This window comes from Hyaena hyaena, unplaced genomic scaffold, assembly GCF_003009895.1.
Source record: "Hyaena hyaena isolate Hyena2069 unplaced genomic scaffold, ASM300989v1 scaffold_811, whole genome shotgun sequence".
In the NCBI taxonomy this organism is placed as follows: Eukaryota; Metazoa; Chordata; class Mammalia; order Carnivora; family Hyaenidae; genus Hyaena; species Hyaena hyaena.
Window position 1 is genome coordinate 280,292 of NW_024081444.1, and position 18,562 is coordinate 298,853.

General features: G+C 39.9%; 1 protein-coding gene and 1 long non-coding RNA gene across 2 annotated transcripts; one reads left to right on the forward strand and one right to left on the reverse strand.

Moving 5' to 3' along the window:
* Positions 1 to 3,649: 3,649 nt before the first annotated feature.
* LOC120221783 lies at positions 3,650 to 6,641 on the reverse strand. Its single transcript, XR_005525893.1, has 3 exons — positions 6,398 to 6,641; positions 4,959 to 5,075; positions 3,650 to 4,015 (listed from the first exon to the last, which is right to left on the reverse strand). It is a non-coding gene; the product is annotated as an uncharacterized LOC120221783 (long non-coding RNA).
* A 157-nt stretch (positions 6,642 to 6,798) lies between these two features.
* On the forward strand, positions 6,799 to 17,024 carry EFCAB1 (EF-hand calcium binding domain 1). The gene is made up of 6 exons (XM_039219357.1): positions 6,799 to 6,970; positions 11,781 to 11,939; positions 12,649 to 12,753; positions 13,422 to 13,573; positions 13,856 to 13,960; positions 16,924 to 17,024. The coding sequence occupies exons 1-6, from the start codon at positions 6,913 to 6,915 to the stop codon at positions 16,981 to 16,983; spliced, it is 639 nt and encodes a 212-aa protein (XP_039075288.1). The 5' UTR covers positions 6,799 to 6,912; the 3' UTR covers positions 16,984 to 17,024.
* Positions 17,025 to 18,562: the final 1,538 nt, after the last annotated feature.

Below are 18,562 nucleotides of genomic sequence, written 5' to 3' on the forward strand. Positions count from 1 at the left end.
CCAGTGTGGCAAACGAGTATGGAAAGCTCCGAAAAGTGCCAGGATCACACATTAGTTAATGACAGAACAGACATTAGATTAAAATTTATCTGGGTCCCAAAGTGCTAGACTAATGGTGGCTCTATTTTGGTCACTGTTTTTGTTAGCTGATTTTATTTTATTTTATTTTTTATTAAAATTGTTTATGTTTTATTTATTTCTGAGAGAGAGAGAGAGAGCATGAACAGGGGAGGGTCAGAGAGAGAGGGAGATACAGAATCTAAAACAGGCTCCAGGATCTAAGCTAGCTGTCAGCACAGAGCCCGACGTGGGGCTCGAACCCACAAACTGTGAGATCATGACCTGAGCTGAAGTCAGATACTTAACCAACTGAGCCACCCAGGCACCCCACTGATTTTATTTTAATAAAAAGTAACTACAGCCTCACACCAGCATCCAGAACTGCTTGTATTTTTCCTTCATAAGATGTTGCACCACGTGTTGTTATGTATGTTTTCAATTATTTAATGAGCAGCTGTCTTTTCACTAAGTGACAGGTGTTTTCATCTAGTATCTCCATGTCCCAGCTGATTCTTGGTTCATGGTAAGGGCTTAATATGTGGCTATTGACTGACCAAATGAATGAATGAATGAGCAAGTGCATAGTATGTAAGTATACACCCCTCTTCAGCCATCTTCTCCAAATGCTGACCATTACTCTTTGCCTTTAAAATGACAGGACAGAAGGATGAGAGTAAGTGCAAGCTAAAGGCATGCATTGTGTGCAGGCTTGCTTCCTGCCAGATTAATTGTGACCTCCTACCAGTGCATCTCTGGAAAGGACTGCTAGGGCCCACTATCTCTCTGTGCTACTCACTTCTGCAGACAGCCCTTTGTGTCATAATAATACAGGTCATATCTCATAATCATATTTGGATGAGTGAACAAATTGAGCCCTTCCTAATGCTAGATTTTAGGAATTACTGCCTGGACTAGCATGTCCCAGGGAATGAATTTCTTTACGGAGGCACACAGCTCAGAGTACATCTTCCCAGACTAGCACATCTACCACTTTACTGAGTGACTTTATGCCATGGATGTTCAGAGCCTACCAGGCAGGAACTGGGCATAGTTCTGGAATACCTACTGTGATGCACCTGGCACATAGTGGGCACCCAAAATACTGATTAAATGAATGAATAAATGCAACGAGTATGCCACATGGAAACTGATACAAATGAACCTCCTGGGATTTGTGTCATTAAAAAAAAAAAAAAGCTCTCCTCTCTGAAACAGAATGAAAAATATCCACAAGTATAAATATAATAATGTTGGACAAATCCTTTCTACAATTTTGAGAGTGAAATTGCCTTTCTTGATTTGCTTTTGTTTCTACTTCTACAAAGACAATGCCCTTTTGATGTTCCTAAATGTAACCCCATGTCAACGATTAGATCAGAGCAGGAAGGGTTTTCTGTGAACATAGTTGCAATGCTCAAGTGCTAAACCAAGTGTGTTACAAGTGGCTTGATTGCCTGTTAAAATATTAATTTTAATGAAAAACCAGAAAATACCTCTCTGCAGTTGTCTCTGTCATCCCCAAGCAGTGAGAACAGAGCAGTGCCTGCTGCAAGTACAGCCTATCCTAGCTCAGCACCAATATGGGAAACAAGTTTAAAGAAAACTATTCCAAATTCCTTCCAAGAGCATACCACCAATCTAGAAGAGGAATCACAGAGAATTTGGATGACCAAAAGATGATGTAGCCACTTTGACTGTACAGATGAAATCTTGGTTTTTGCTTAGATAATCTGAAATATTGAACAAGCATACACAGATATCATGGCACATTAAATTGATATGGGATCAGTTTTTTTGTTAGTCAACAAGTTCAACTGCTAACATTTTCATAAGGTTCTGTGAAAATAGATGGAAATCAAATTTTATTTTTGTTTCAAGAATCTCAGAACCAGAAGGATCTTTAGAGAGAAGGAATTCCAACTTTCTTATTTTAAAGCTTATGTTTATAGGATTATTGACTGAAAGTAATTGGAAACCAACAAATATCTATAAGATAAATGAGATAAAAGTTTCTTTTACATTCCTGTTCAGGTAATGTAAGAGAGACAGCCCCTTCTAGTTTACCCTTTCACTCTGAGTGACCCCAAGTTCCCAGTGAACCTCATGGTATAAGATAGCTGCTAAAGGTCCAGACATCAAATACATAGGGACTGGTCAGAGAAAAGGCTTACATAATAAGCAGAGGCCAGATCTTGTAGAGTTATGGAAACTGTACTATTTAGGCATGGACATTGTCTTACGGGCCCTGAGAATCATTGAGCAGAAGGAAGACATGGTAGAATTTGTGTAAATCCTCCTGGCAGCCCTGTGGGTGTCTTGGAGAAGCATGGGATGGAAGAGAGAAGGCTAATGCAGTAGCTGGGTGGGGGAAGAGCCAATGGAAGAGACAGGAGGTGCACAGCGAGGCAGTGAGCACAGCCTGCACTTTCTGAAAAGGAAAGTCCACTTTCTGAAAAAGAAAGGAAAGAGCAATACAGTAAGGAAGAGATGATGCTGGCCAACAGGACTGACTTCCTTCTGTCGGTGAGCAAGTAGGCATGAGAACACAGGCAGCCTGTTCTGTGGGTGTCTACAGAAGAAGCAGGCTTCAGAGAAGAAAAGGGGAAAATAAGGCTCTGTGCACAGATGGATTTTGTAAGATGAACATTCACAGTTGAAAAGAAATTTGTTGAGCATGGGTCAAAGGTGTTAGAGAGATCTAGGCCAAGAAAGAGAGTCTGAAGGGGGTAAGATTCTTTAGAGATAGGCAATTCTTGGAGATTTCTTCTCTCTCTGAGTGATCAAGAACAACAGAGGTAGAGAATGTGGTTCCAGGGCCTGGTTTCAAATATTTGGATTGGCTCAGGTCATTTTCTGGTCAGTACTGGCTCACAGGGCCAGGGGTGCAGCTGTGGTCTGAGGGAATAAGCTTGGCCCTTTTTGCATAGGAGGTGTATGACAGCTGCACAGGGCCATGATTTGTTCCAGAATGCCACCTGGAACTTCTAGGATCCCTTGGAAAGCAATGAGCATCTACTGTTCCTGTTGTGGTTATGTAAATAGTACAGCCCCCATGACCTAGCTCTGTGTACCTATGACCTAGAACTCAGTAAGGAGCATGGCAGGTCCATTGGGATTTCTTGGTTAGCTCTACAAGTTGTAGAGAAACAGCTTCCTTATTCAACCTGATGACATTATTGCTGTTGCAATGATTACTTATCATGTGCCACATCTTAATTTACAACTTCATAAGTTCTATGTAAGAATAAGATAAGAATCTATCCTTAGTAAATCTTAGGCATTTGTATTACCCACCAATCACTTGATTGTGTTTTTTAAAAAATCTTATCTAGAAATGTGTTAACATCAGTGAATACAACTGTATTTTGGGAAAGTTTTTCTTTACTACATAGCCCACTTTAAAGGCCCTGCTATCTCTTCAAAAGGGCTCTTCCTAATGGGGTGTTCCAGGGGAACTCAGGGCTCATTCCCTACTCAGGTAAATTCTCACACCCCCTCCCTTAATACAGACAATAGAACATTGACCGTGTTGCCAAACTTCAAATATATAGATAGAAAAATGATAAATACAGAAAGCCAGAGACAAAAATAGACATGAGTATATATTTAGAGAGAGATTATGTAATTTACAGTCTAGTGGGGAGGAGAGATCAGAGAAAGAAAGTAATCACTCACTGTAGTAAGCACTAGAAAAAAAATGGTCCTGAGGCAGTGAATGGTCCTGGGGTAGAAAGGGATTCACTTTACACACTGAAGTCAAAAACTCTTCAAGGGGAGTTGCCTTTGGAGATGGGTGAGGCATGTGCAGAGGTCCTGGGGCAGAGAGCTGGGTGGTTGAGGTACTGAAGCCAGCTGGTCACACAGAAAACCAGTAAAGGCAAAATGGCAAGGACAGTAGTAGAGATTTAACACTCAAGCCGTTGGTCAAAATCACCTCTGAATTTCTCATCATTCTCTGTACATAATAAAATTGGAAAAATTGAATTTAAGTTATGTAGACAACTAACCTTTATATTTTTCTTGCATTAAAGTAATTTCATAATAGATTTGTAATTTACTTGGAAATCAATTCCATGATGCCATTTCCTAAACAGCTTCCAAATGCCTTTATCATAAAAGGTCCACATGAAGTAAAAGACTTTCATCAATTCAAGGTTCAGGTTATTTATCCTGGCAAAATTCCAATTAATTGTGAGTCAAAGGGAAGACTGTTTTGCACACAAAATTAAAGGAAACATTTATAGAACTGATAGTCAGTATAATGTACTTTTTTATTTATAAAAGCATCCATCTCAAAGTTGAATTTTGGAAAGTTCTGTCATGCGCAGCAAAATTTGTATACAGTACAGATTAAATGCAGTTTTTAAAAATTATTCTATTATTGATTGATTTGATATGAGGTAACTGTTGGGGTTTAATTGCCTTACTCTGAAAAAGCCCATGTGTCTACTCAACACAAGCAACTAAAAACTGCAAACAGGAATTTCAATTTGCTTTGAAATGTGATTAACTGACTCTATCAGGCCTAGAGCTTGTTTCTAAAGTCTAAAAATATTAAATTCAAAAACGTCACAAGAATGTAATGAACCCACTGAAGTTTTCCAATATGTTGACAAAACACTCTCGTAACGAATATCCTGCCCAATGTCTTAGAGAAGTAAGTTTCACATAATAATGCCTTGGGAAATTTTTCACTAAAAGAACAGCATGGAAGAAAGAACTTGGGGAGGGGGAGATTTGGGAGAAAAGTACCTCACAAAGTTTTCTTTTCAGGTTAAAGAGTTTTTGCCTGGTAGAACAGATTTGACTCTTTTAATCTCAACCTTCTGTCGTATTGCCCTTATACCATTTTTTCGACTTTAAGGGAAGATGGTCCTAATTAGCTCTGATTAGCTCACCCATAGATGTTCACCAACGAGCTCTCAGTGCATGATGTCTGCAGAAACATCTGGACATGTCCATCAGTGTTCTCCCCACTGCTGGAGGCCCACTCCCAAGATGTGCCTGCAGGACATCTGGTCAGAACACATAAGGTGGTTTTTAATAGATCTGCCAACACAACACAGATGGGTCCCATGGAATCTCTTAATTTCTACTTACAGCCACTCTTTTGGCTCCTTGTCTTTTAAAATGAGTCCTGCAATAATCTCTATACATGAAATATTTGCTATCATGCTGTCATCTAACAAAAGCCACTACTGTCTCACAGGTGAGTGTATATTAGAATATGTCTAGTCCTTTCAATTTATTCTTTACAATCAGATTAGAAGTGTCACAGCTGGGGACACCTGGGTGGCTCAGTCAGTTAAGTGACTGCCTCTTGATTTCAGCTCAGGTCATGATCTCACCGTTCGTGGAATCAAGCCCTGCATCAGGCTCTATGCTGATAGAGCAGAGCCTTCTCAGGATTCTCTCTCTCCGTTTCTCTCTGCTCATCCTCCATCCCAAAATAAATAAACTTAAAACAATAAATATCACAGCTGTTAGAAAAGAGGACATAAAAGAATACTATTTAACCAGAGAACTATTGCAAACTGATAATACAATCATTTCATACTGTTCTCGGAGAATTTGTTTTAGGATAATATAGTCCCTGCCTTCACCAAGCACCCTTGACTCTGGTTTCAAACACCATCCCAATCCTTCATTTGATAAACAGAGAGAAAATCAGAGACTCCAACCCTGGAACTATTTCATTCTGGATTGTTATTCATGGTAGGCAGAATTTTTCTGCTTTCAGCGAGACAATTACATTATACATATATATTATGAAATAATTTGTTTTCAAATGCATTTTCCCCTCTGGTGTAAAACAAGTAGACGCACTGGAGAATACTGGAGGTTTTGTGTTCCTGACTGGGCTAACCCATTTTATTGCTGTCTTAATTCAAAGAGGGTATCCCATCTGTGATTAAGAAGAGCAGAAAACCATCCCACATTAAAGGACACAGAACTTGTCTTTCAAATAAGTAAAGGACCAGTTTTACTGGGATATTTTTCAGAAAAGCAAGATTGGGTTTTTACCCCACAGCCAAGTGGCAGTTGTCAACCCGTTTGTTTGGGAAGCTGCCTCTTTAACTCGCTTAAACATTGCCGGTAGCTTGTTTCAGATTCCCCTGACAGCCTCCACCCCCCACCTCCAAGAATGAAGGAGGGTGGAGAAAACTTTTCCAAATTACTTTTGCTCCCAGTAACATTACCAAAATCGTGAAGATATCTTGTTCCAGGCTCCCTCCGGGCATTACAGCAAAAAGACTGACAACCAAGAGCGGCTCCGCTTTAAGGGCAGGCTCCTCACCCTCCTACACCCCGAAAAACATTCGTTGGGATAACACACCTGCTGATTCTTGAGGCTTCTTCGAGTTTCCTCAGATCTCCCTGATGATCTTACGCCTCGCCTGGTGTAACGCGCACCATCCCAAACACCCCTTTTTGCAGCGTGCACAACATATTTCTACACTTCGGTGATTCGCAGTGCAGTCCATCAGAGGGACTGTGAACCCAAAAGACACCAACAGAATTAAAACACCGACGTCAACAAACAGAAGTCTTCCAACTCCCCACTTGGACCCTCCAAGTGGGACCGCGCGCCCAGCCCCAGGAGCCAATAGGTAGCGGTCCGGCCGTTGCCATGGCCACGGTGTGTGTTAGGGCCGCGCACGCACCCCGCGCGCGCCCGGGAGCCAATCAGCAGCCGGCCCAGGCGTTGCCATGGCCCCTCTGTGTGTTAGGGCCGCGCGCACACCAGGTGGGGCAGAGCTGGCCCAGCTGCCCCAGGCCCAGGGCAAGCAAGGGTCCAGGCAGCCTCGCGCCCCCAGATAGCCTCCGCGGCCCAGTTCCCTAGAGCCCAGCATGAGCCGCAAGAAGATGCAGAAGTTGACCGACACTTTAACTAAAAATTGCAAGCATTGTAAGTAAGAATAAAGTATTGGAGGAGCAGAAGCTCCTGGGAAGGGCTCCTCTCCTATCTGGTACTAATGTCCTAGCTGGCACTACCTGCTCAGTCTGCTTTCCGTCTCCAGCCTGAATGCCCGTGGGGCCCCCACTTTACATCCCTTAAAGAGAAGTCTGGAAGGGAGTCCCTGAGGCTACCTTGAGCTGGTGACCCATGCTTGCCCATGATCTTAACGACTAGTATACAGGTATCCAGACGTCTAGAACTACACTCCCATAAATGCACTAACTTGCTTCTGAAACTCTCTTCTTACCTTGCCTTTCCGTTATACAAATGTTACTTATATACTGACAGGACACGTGTGGTTTTAGCCTCAGACACATGTATAAAATAAGTACTGAAACCCACCAGGTTAAAGAAAACTAGTACAACCAACTTGTACCTGCTTTCTAGCTCTTTTTAGAGCAAGTAAACTGGCGAGATCTACGTTCTGGAAACTTACCAGGAAATCCGTAAGGGAAAGACAGCTGAACATCCTTAGGAAAGCTGAGTTGAGTAGCACAAAAACCTCAGAGCAAGGAAATGTGTCTGGAAACCAAAGAGCTCCACAATGCTAAACACACAGTAAAGAACCTGCCCCCGACTCCAGACTTAGACTTTGCAGTTGCTGCTGGGGTTGCAAGGTAAAAGGTGACTGCAGGCGACAAAATGAGCACTTAATAAAGAGAGCTGCTCCGATCACACGTTCTAAAACATGGCCCTAGAATTTCACAGGCAACTTTAGAATTGTATCCAGACTGGAAACAACAACAACAACAACAACAACAACAACAACAACAACACAGCATTGTACTGGAGCGAGGAGGCATGGAAGCTATAGAGATGGTTTACAATGAGAAACATATGTCTGATGGACAAGCTTATAAATTGTTTCGCTGATTGCAAAACTAATTGCCGCTTGAGAAAACAGGAGACGCCATAATCCCAGGACCACCCCCATTGTGCAAAGGAGGAGCAAACAGGTTTAATGTAGTCCTAGAGATTTAGGACCTAGTGTCTTCTAGTTGTATTTAGTATCTAATGTAATGAAGGGTGAGATATGCTCCTTTACTGGACCAGCACTTAACTACAAGTTAGTGTGTGTATAAACATCTGAAGTTTCTTAGGAAAAAAGCCATCCTATAATGTAAGGGATTATTATGGTTATTATAATCTGATGAGAGTTTTGTTCTGTTGTTGTTTTTCTCAAAATAATTCCACTTCAGGGGGGAAAAACAGATCTTAAAACACCTAGTGAACATTGTGAATAAGCAATGCAATGACTGCTATACACAATGCTGAATTTGATTTAGTCTCTGTTCAGTAAGTTTGCAGTGTACTGGAACAGTCATTCTGTGAACAATCAAAAGGTGGGATGTATTAAAAGGTAAGTGAAAACCTGGCAGGTAAAATAGTCATCTCTTTTTACTTTTGTCCTTACATAAAATTTTTAAAATGAGCCTTAAAAACCTTGATGATCACTAGTTAAATTCTATAGAAATAGTTACAAGTCATGGACATTATAATTAAAACGTTGTTTTAAACAGAGAACCTTTCCCCTAAAGTCATAATTTCTTTTACTTTCCAGTTGATAATCTACCAGGATGAAATGGAATAATTCTGTAGAATCAGAGAAAAAAATATCTTAAGTGATTGCCCAGCTAACCTCCCATTCTACAAATATGATGTACAGAACACATATAGACCAATCCAAAAAGATGAAAATCAATTCTTGAATCTCCCTCAGTTTCATTTAGTATTTTATTCTAGAATTTAAGAAACATTGCAGCAAGAAAAACTTTCTTATGGATAATCTTGGATCTTTTGGGTAATAAATTAAGCTAGTATTCGTTAATTTTTATTTCACCCATAAATGAAAAAATGGCTAATCAACATCCTCTCTGCTAACATTTCATATACATGAACATTATTCTTCATGCATGCTTTTCTCTGTTTTTTTTTCATGCTTATTTGACAGAGAGACAGAGTATGAGTGGAGAAGGGGCAGAGGGGGGAATCCAAAGCAGGTTCCAGCCTGTTTTGTCAGCTGTCAGCACAGAGCCTGACATGGGGCTCAACCCCACCAACTGTGAGATCATGGCCTGAGTTGAAGCACGTAACCAACTGAGCCACCCAGGCACCCCTATGAAGGCTTTTCTTCTCCAGCCACTAACAGCTCTTTATTTTTAGAGGTTTATGTGTGTGTGGTTAAATATATATAACATAAAATTTACCATTTTAAGTGTACAACTCTGTGGTGTTAAATGTGTTCACATTGTTGTGCAGCCATTACCACCATCAATCTCTAGAACTTTTTCATCTTTCTCAGCTGAAACTGTATCCATTAAACTATAGCTCCTCATTTCCCCTTCCACCAGCCCCTGGCAACTGCCATTCTACTTAATGTGTCTGAATTGTACCACTCTAGGTACATCACATAAGTGAAATTATACAATATTTGTCCTTTTATATCAGACTTATCTCAACAGAATGTTATCAAGTTTCATCCACCTTGTAGCCTGTGTCAAAATTTATTTCCTTTTAAAGACTGAATACTATTCCATTGTATGCATACACTCCATTTTATTTATCCATTCATCCATCAATGGTCACTTGACTTGAGGTCACATAGCCTTTTGGCTATGGTGAATAACATTGTTATGAACATTGATATACAAGCACCTGAACCCCTGCTTTCAGTTCTTTTAAGTATATCCCCAGAAGTGGAGTCACTGGGGCACATAGTTTAATATCTATATTTAATGTTTTTTTGAAGAACTGGTATGCCATTTTCTATAGAAACTAACCACTCTTTTTTTTAAGATTATTTATTTTGAAAGAGAGAGAAAGTGGGGGAGGGGCAGGCAAGGGAGAGAGAAAAAATCCCAAGCAGGCTTCACACTGTCAGTACAAAGCCCCATGACCTGAGCCTAAATCACAAGTCAAACGCTTAACTTACTGAGTCATCCAGATGGCCCATAACAGCTCTTTTAAAAGTTATAACCATTATATTATTTTCTACTATTTAATCAATTAAAGAAAAAAATTTTTAACATTTATACAGGGAGACAGAGCATGAGAGGGGGAGGGGAAGAGAGAGAGAGAGAGAGAGAGAGAGAGAGAAGAGAATCTGAAGCAGGCTCCCGGTTCCTAGCTGTCAGTACAGAGACTGGCTTGGGGCTCAAACTCATGGAGCACCGGATCATGACCTCAGCCAAAGCTGGACATTTAACTGGCTGAGCCACCCAGGTGCCCTCTAAACAACTTTTTACCAAATTTTTTTTTTATTTTTGAAAAATTTTAAATGTTTTATTAATTTCTGGGAGAAAGAGAGAGAGGCAGTGTGGGCAGGGGAGGGTCAGAGAGAGATGGAGATACAGAATCTGAAACAGGCTCCAGGCTCTGAGCTGGCTGTCAGCACAGAGCCCAGCGAGGGGCTTGAACCCATTAACCGTGAGATCAGAGCCAAAGTCTGACGCTTAACCAACTGAGCCATCCAGTAGCTCCATAAATATTTAATTTCTCCTAATTTTCAACATTCCTCCTAAATTGTGGTACCCAAAACCAGATATCATATATCCTGTCTTGACTTGTAGGATGAGGGCATGATTTTTCATTCCTACCTGCTGTCTTCCTTTATATTCAAACAGGTTTCATCCTTGTGTTTTAAAAATGCTGAACCATAATTTTGTTTTGTTTTGACATAGATCTTTCTCATCCTCCACCTATACTTCATTTTAAACTCACTTTTATATTCTTTTTTTTTAATATTTTATTTATTTCTAGGAGAGAGAGAGAGAGAGAAAGAGAGACAGCGTGAGCAGGGGAGGGTCAGAGAGAGAGGGAGTCACATACTGAAACAGGCTTCAGGCTCTGAGCTGGCAGTCAGCACAGAGCCCGACGCAGGGCTAGAACCCACGAAGCGCTAAATCATGACCTAAGCGAAAGTCGGACGCTTAACCGACTAAGCCGCCCAGGCACCCCTAAACTCACTTTTATATTCTTAATGCCAGGCAAGAACACTTCTACCTATGTACCTCAAATGAGAATTAGAACACAAATAATTAGCTGAGGATTTATAAACACCCTTCATGCAATTTTATGCCTGGGCCAGTATACATGTCTGTGTATCTATTTTAAATCTATTTTAAAAATTCTCTTCATCCAAAATACTACTGAATACTTGCATGTTAATTTTCAGATCATATACAATAAGGACCATAATGAGTGCTAGAAGGGTAAATGCTTCTTTATTGTGATTCTGATGTCCAAAATTCTGGCTTAATGATTTCACTAAGGCGGATGTGAAGTGAAAATTATTGCATGGTGCTCAGGAGCCTGGTATCTATTTCCAGGGAAAAGTTAAGTTATAAATCTCATAAATGCCTATAATAAAAATGCTAGGGAAAAATTACCCTTCTTAAACATTACCTTGCTCACTTTAATTGCACCTCTGCTACCTTTAAAGTTTAAGATCTGACCCCACAATCGTTCTTCAGGTAACTTGACTAATATCCTTTTCTTCCTATACATGACTGAGTTTACATCTGTTTAATATTCAAGTCCTATTGGGTGGGAAGGCTGTTTCTTTTCTTTTAATGAAGAATCCTGTGCAGTGGCCATCGCTATTAATTTAAGTGTCATGAATCTTAAAACAGGATAGTTTGTTGAAACCTAAGTATTTGATGGCCTCGATGTTGTTTATAAACTCATTAATACAAAATTTAAGTTAGAAATTAAAGATTAAAATGCATTTTTGTTATATTTTAATTTTATTTTCTCACAGTTAATACATTTGAAGTCGACTGTCTTATAAATCTTTTTTATAAGTTGGTGGGTGATGTAACAGAGCGGCAAGGTATGGTAACTGGACTAGATCGTAATGCATTTCGAAACATCCTACATATGACATTTGGAATGACAGATGACATGATTATGGACAGAGGTAAGAAGACACAATATTCACATCTAGCCATAACTGGACAAAAAAGTTTGGGTTTGGACATATTCTTGGTAGAAAGCTTAATGTTCTGAATCTGCAATTTCACTTAAATGTTAAAAATTAATTTGTATATTCATTGGGATGGATCATAAGAAAGGAGATTCTACCCTCTCTGTCTTTTTTAGAAAAGGGCAAAGTCTAGCTTGAACAATTAGGTTTTCCTTACTTTATATCGGAAAACAAAACTATTTCTATTTATTAAATATAATAATGAAAAGAATAGTTTTAAAAGACATACAAACTTCTTTACATCATGAAAAGTATTTCAATAAAGATTAAGTTATAGTCTTAATGTCATGTAATAGCATTACTGTTGAGTAAGAAAAATATAAAATAATGTATTTTATCTTGCTAATATATCAACATATTTAATGTACTTATATATTCATATGTTAATAATTATTGATTAATATATATAGATACTCAGAATTTACTTTGCTTCCACAAAGTATGAAGGGAAACTGTCAAAGTTTAAATAAAAGAGTTTCCAATATTATGTCTTAGCTCCTTCCTTTGTCAAGTGAGAATGTTGGACCATCTGATCCTGAAATTTTGTCTAAATTTTAAAAGTGAGTACCACTAGTGTAAATATACTACTGAGGAAAAAAAAAATACAGCATAAGTATAATGTTGTGCTTCTCTCATCTCTCAGTATTCCGAGGTTTTGATAAGGACAATGATGGCTGTGTAAATGTATCAGAGTGGATTTATGGATTATCAGTATTTCTTCGAGGAACTTTGGAAGAAAAAATGAAATGTAAGATTTATGGTTATTCTATTGCTTTGGGCATTAGGATTAACATATCTAAAGAACTTACCTCTATGTCTTCCAACCTGGCCAGTGAAAAGGTTTGTCTTTTGGTTGGTTGGTTTGAATCCCTCTTAGTAAGTTTAAGTCAATGCTAAAGGCTGAGAAAATTAATACAAAGGAAAGTCAAGAGATTCTGAGGAGTAATTCATGCTGAGCAAGTGTGCATAAGCGAATACTATACTATACATGCTAACTATGTACATATGCATTTATGTTCAGGGTATTAAGTATCTACATATTTAATTACCTGAGTTGTTAACCATAGAAGTAGTGAACATTGATTCAAGTGTTCTGTTTCTTAGTTAATTCTTAATTCATTCTGATAAACTCTGCTTAAGGATCATATTTCAATCAGTTTTCCAAGAGTTTCAAGATGAAATGTTCAAGTCATTGTTCCTTGGCACGGTTGTTCCTTACCGAAGGAGTGTAAGGAGTTACTTTCTAAGCGTTGTTGACTATATTCAGCAAGTGTGCACTAAGCATTTACTATGGAAACTAGATTGCACCCCGGCCTGCGGGATTAACATGAACATCCACAATACAGATGCTGGCCTTGAAAACTGTAACAGAACAAATGGTTCCCTTTTGTTCATAATTGGTTATTTTTTTAAAAGATTGCTTTGAAGTGTTTGATTTGAATGGTGATGGATTCATTTCAAAGGAGGAAATGTTCCATATGTTGAAGAACAGCCTTCTCAAACAGCCATCTGAAGAAGACCCTGATGAAGGAATTAAAGATTTGGTTGAAATAACTCTTAAAAAAATGGTAAATATGGGAAATTTAGGATTTTATGTTGAAATTTACAGGCCAGATATGGGATAGAAATAAGAATTCAAATTACAGTAACTATCACTTTCCTGCTTGGTAAAATAAAACACTTGTATTGTTGCTTTTTTATTATAATATTAAAAGTTCTTTTCAATGTCATTATTTAGTCTCTCATTTTCCCAACACCTTTCTTCTATTTACACTTGACCAACAAGATACAGTTTGTGTTTGCAGTAAGTATTTTACATGTTGACTGATGTGTGGCTGGTCACTCCCTAGGACTATGATCATGATGGGAAGCTGTCTTTCTCAGATTATGAACATGCTGTGAGAGAAGAGACCCTTCTACTGGAAGCTTTTGGACCATGTCTACCTGATCCGAAGGTAATATCACTTTCACTGAACAGTGACCAAGAGTGACCGATATATAGTGTATATATTATATATATACTTGTAGGTTTGGTGAGTGAAGGATCAGATTAATTATATTCACCTACAAAGAATAGCTTCTAAGTAGAGAAAGCCCACTGAAGAAGAACCTGCTGGTTCATCTCATAGTACTGTTGTAGCCTAAAGCTATTTTTCCCATTTATTAACTCATTAATTCATGTAAGAAACAATTATTGAAGCATAACATATTCCAGAAACACAGATAAAAGGCTCCATGTCTGCACTCAAGGGCTAATATTTTTCTGGGAAAGGCCAGCATGAAAATAATTACACAACAGTGTGATAAGTATTACTATAATAATAATGACTTGTTCGTGTTTCATCAAGGCCAGGCAATGTTTTAAGCACTGCCCCATATTACCTCATTTAATCTCCCCAACAATGCTATGAAGGAGGTAGTATTATTATCCTCATTTTACAGATGAAGAAACTGAGAATCAGAGAGTTTAGTCAAGTTGCCCCAGGTCAGTCTCCAGTTATGGACTACCGTGGGTGCCCTGGTGCTCAAGTCCATAGAGATATGTGCAATAGAGTGTCACGGTGGTCAGGGGCATCAAATCCAGCTGGATGGAATCACTGGTGAATGGCTGGTGGGACAGAGAAGGTTTAGCTGGGTTTTAAGGCCACAGTGGTTAATAAGATCAAAATGGAGAAGAGCAGTCTAAGGAAGGGAATGGCATATGCGTGAGAGGGGAAAGAAGGGGAGAGAAAGAAAGACTGTGTCAGAAGAGCATTCAGTGTGGTATGAGACTGATGTTGAGGCTGGACATGCATAGAAGAGCCAAATCCTATGGAGCTTAGAGCTTGGATTTTGTCTTGAAGATCATGAGGATTCATTGGAAGATTTTAAGCAGGTAGAGTGACGTGATATATAAACATTACCATATGCCCACTCTCCCAATCTCTAGTTGGTTTTTCCAGCTGCCTACTCAACATTCCAGTAGATAATCTTATTGCCATGTAGTATCCATTGTATAGATAATCTCAATGAACTCTTGATTTTCCTCCAAAAATCATTTCTCTCCCATATTCCCTACCTCAACAAATGACATGGCTGTACCCTCAGTTCCAGTCAAAAACCTAAGTCACCTTTAATTTCCCTCTTATAGCAGCCCCTTCTTCAAAATATGTCTTTGGGGCACCTAGGTGGCTCAGTCAGTTCATGATGTCAGTTCATGTCATGATCTTGCAGTTTTTGAGTTTGAGCTCTGCATCAGGCTCACTGCTGTCAGCAAGGAGCCCACTTCAGGTCCTATATCCTCCTTGCTCTTTGTCTCTCTCTTTCTCTTTCTCTCTCTCAAAAATAAAAAAAAAAAATATGTCCTTGAATATAACTTCTCCACATGTCTGATTGCCAACTAAATCAAGCTGCCACCCTGACACCCAGCCTAATTCACTGGCTTTCTTGCTTCTGTTGTTGCCCCCTACAAACTGTTCTCCACAACATCCAGTATATTTGAAAATACAAATGCTGTCATGCCCCTCTCTTGCTTGGAACCCCCAGTGTGTTCTGATGTCTGTTCAGACCCCAGGTCTCTCTCTAAACCATGGTCTCCTACTACCTTCCCAATGGATGATTCCTGCCCCTGGAGCCATTCCAGCCACCTAGCTGCTTTCTCTACAGTAGGTGACTCTGCACTTGCTGCAGCTTTGTCTGAAGCGTCCTGTCCTCAGACCTCAATATGCCTCAGTTGCTTACTCCACTCAGTTTCTGTGCAGATGCTATCCACTGTCTTAACTACTCACTCCTCCCCCTCCTACCCTGACTACTGCTTCTTTTGCTTTGTAGTTCTTAACACTATATACAATATAACTACTCATTTATTTATTGTCTATCTTAACACATGGATATAAGCTCCATGAGCACAGGAAGTTGGTCTTTTTTTCACCATATTTCCCCATGTGTAGCACATGTTATATAGTAGGTGCTCAGTAAATGCTGAGTGTATGGATGAATGAATGGATGGATCTCAGAAATGTTCAATAGTGAGCTCTAGATCTACCTCTTTCTATCTCCTCAGGGACTACTTTATCACTTACCATTCTCTTACCCTATATCTTCAACCTCTTACCTCACTACTAAATTTTTCCCTTCAGAATTTAAATTTAGTCTCATCTGAACAATGGAGAGAGAGAGAGAGAGAGAGAGAGAGAGAGAAATAAGGCAAGGGAAGGGAAAGGAAAGGAAAAGGAAAGGAAAAGGAAAAGAAAGGAAAGGAACGGGAAAGAAAACATAGAGGGAAGAAGGAAAAGAAAGGAAAAAGAAGGAAGGAAGGAAAGTACTTTAATCCCACACATATTTCTATTTCCTGTCCAATGGCTTTCTTTTTCACAGTCAAATGTCCTGAGAGAGTGGTCTATATTTGTGACTTACACTACCATGGCTTCTTGTAGCCTACTCCTGAAACTGCTGTTGCTGAGGTCACAACACCCTACTTGTTAGTAAATCCCAAGCATAAGGCTCTTGGTTTCTTGTCTTGCTGACCCACATCCATTCCCCACTCCAGCTCTCAGTGCAGCTTTTTAGCTTCAGCCACAGCCTGGCCATGACACCACGAAGCCTCCTGGACTCCAGAGCCCCCATGCACACACCCTATAGCACTGTCCTGTCATGAGTTAAGCTCAGTTCCTGGCCAACTGCCCACCGGCTGGAGGCTCCTTGAGAGCTGTGTCATGTGATCTTGCTCATCTCTGTGGCTCAAGACCAAGTGTCATGTTGGAAAACAATCAGCACTGTCCCTGCCTGTGAGTGGAAAATGCATGAGTGTCGCATGTTCTTGGTCCCCACTCTTCTTCAGTTATCCTGTAGCTCTTCAAATATTAAGGAGATATACAGAACATTTTGTTTTTTCTTACCTTTTTGGAAGTCTGTACTAATTAGAGCCCATTTTTTACAGAGCCAGATGGAATTTGAAGCCCAAGTTTTCAAAGATCCAAATGAATTCAATGATATATGAATACTTAAATGTCTGTATTGTCTCAAGTGAGAAAAAAAGGAGGTGCATACGTATTGTTTATTTTTTCTACTTAGCTCAGAAAGATGATGTTAAATTGTGTGTTTGGGGTGGGGGATAAGGCTCACCAACACGTGTCATTCTGCTTTGGTGGAAGATGCAAGTGAATAAATGGAAGACAAGAAGCCCCATACTAAATGTTGGGTTTGGCAAGACAAGTTAACATTGCCAGATATCTTATCACCTAGCCTATCTGTTGAACTATGATAAAACAGAGAAATTACATAATCATGCATTTTGAGGCAAATATTCTTCATGTCAGAAAGATGCTGGGTATACATTTAAAAATCAGTGAGACTACTGAATTTCCTTTGGAGCACTAAATAAAGACCACATCAAAAGAAGAAAAGGATAATGGCATTTAGCACTTAAACACCTCTATGCTAGGCATGGAGGGATGTTCAGAGAGCTGAGAGCAACATGGAACCCACTTCAACATGATGCATATTATTGTTTGAGGCTTTGCCAGAATAGCCTGTGGAGACAGTAGGCATCTGAAGACAAGGGTCCTGCACCCATCTTTATGTCTGTCACAGCGGTTAGGACAGTTCCCTGCACAGAATGGGTGCTCAGTAAACACCGTGGATGGAAAAGTACAAAGTGCTACAAGATAAATTCAAACCCTTGGTGAGCAGAGAATGAAGAAAGGGATATTTCTGTACATAGTGCATGATGTTGCCACAGCTTTCAGTCTATCTCTGGAGTCACCCCGAGACTCCTCACCCCATTATAGTTGGTTGCAAAGCTCTTCCCTGGCTCCCTCTGCCTCTCCACTTCAGCCCTGTCCCTGTCTCCATGTCCCCACGTGGGTGAACCTCAGTGGATCCCCCCACCTCTTGGCATCCCATCATGCATCCCTTAACAGGGAGCGCATCACATTGCATCCTACCAGCCATGAACTTCCGAAGGCAAAGCTGCTTCCTCTCTGCCTCCTACTATCCACCAGGTGCCTGTAGGCACTGGATGCAACATGAGAAAAGGGGCCCACTTAGGCTCTGGTAGCTACTGTTCACCATTTCTTATATGCATGCAAGCAGCTGAGAGAGTATTATGCAGATATCCGCTATGTCCATATTTAAACACCCAGAGGCTACTTGGGGCATTAAATCCCTTTTGTTAACATATGTATTAAGTTTAAGCAAAAGAGTACCTTGTGTAAAAAAAAAAAAAATGGACTGTTAACAAATAGATGGAATAAGTGACTCCATGAAATAAAAGGTATTTTACTGACTAAGTATTTTCTTAAAATTTTAGATTCTTACATAGATGGACTTGATGCAATTTTTCTGTCTTGAGTAGGAAACGGTGGAACACATAATGCTTTGAATTTTTAAAAATTATATTTTTCCCGGGGCGCCTGGGTGGCTTAGTCGGTTAAGCGTCCGGCTTTCGCTTGGGTCATGATCTCGTGGTTCGTGGGTTCGAGCCCCGCGTCGGGCTCTGTGCTGACTGCCGGCTCAGAGCCTGGAGCCTGTTTCAGTCTGTGACTCCCTCTCTCTCTGACCCTCCCCTGCTCACTCTC

Bases quoted from the DNA above. Each gene is read 5' to 3' on its own strand.
- EFCAB1 (XM_039219357.1), top strand. From the start codon at position 6,913: ATGAGCCGCAAGAAGATGCAGAAGTTGACCGACACTTTAACTAAAAAT. The intron at 6,971-11,780 runs GTAAGTAAGAAT...ATTTTCTCACAG, and splicing joins AACTAAAAATTGCAAGCATT to TTAATACATTTGAAGTCGAC. The intron at 11,940-12,648 runs GTAAGAAGACAC...CTCATCTCTCAG, and splicing joins TGACATGATTATGGACAGAG to TATTCCGAGGTTTTGATAAG.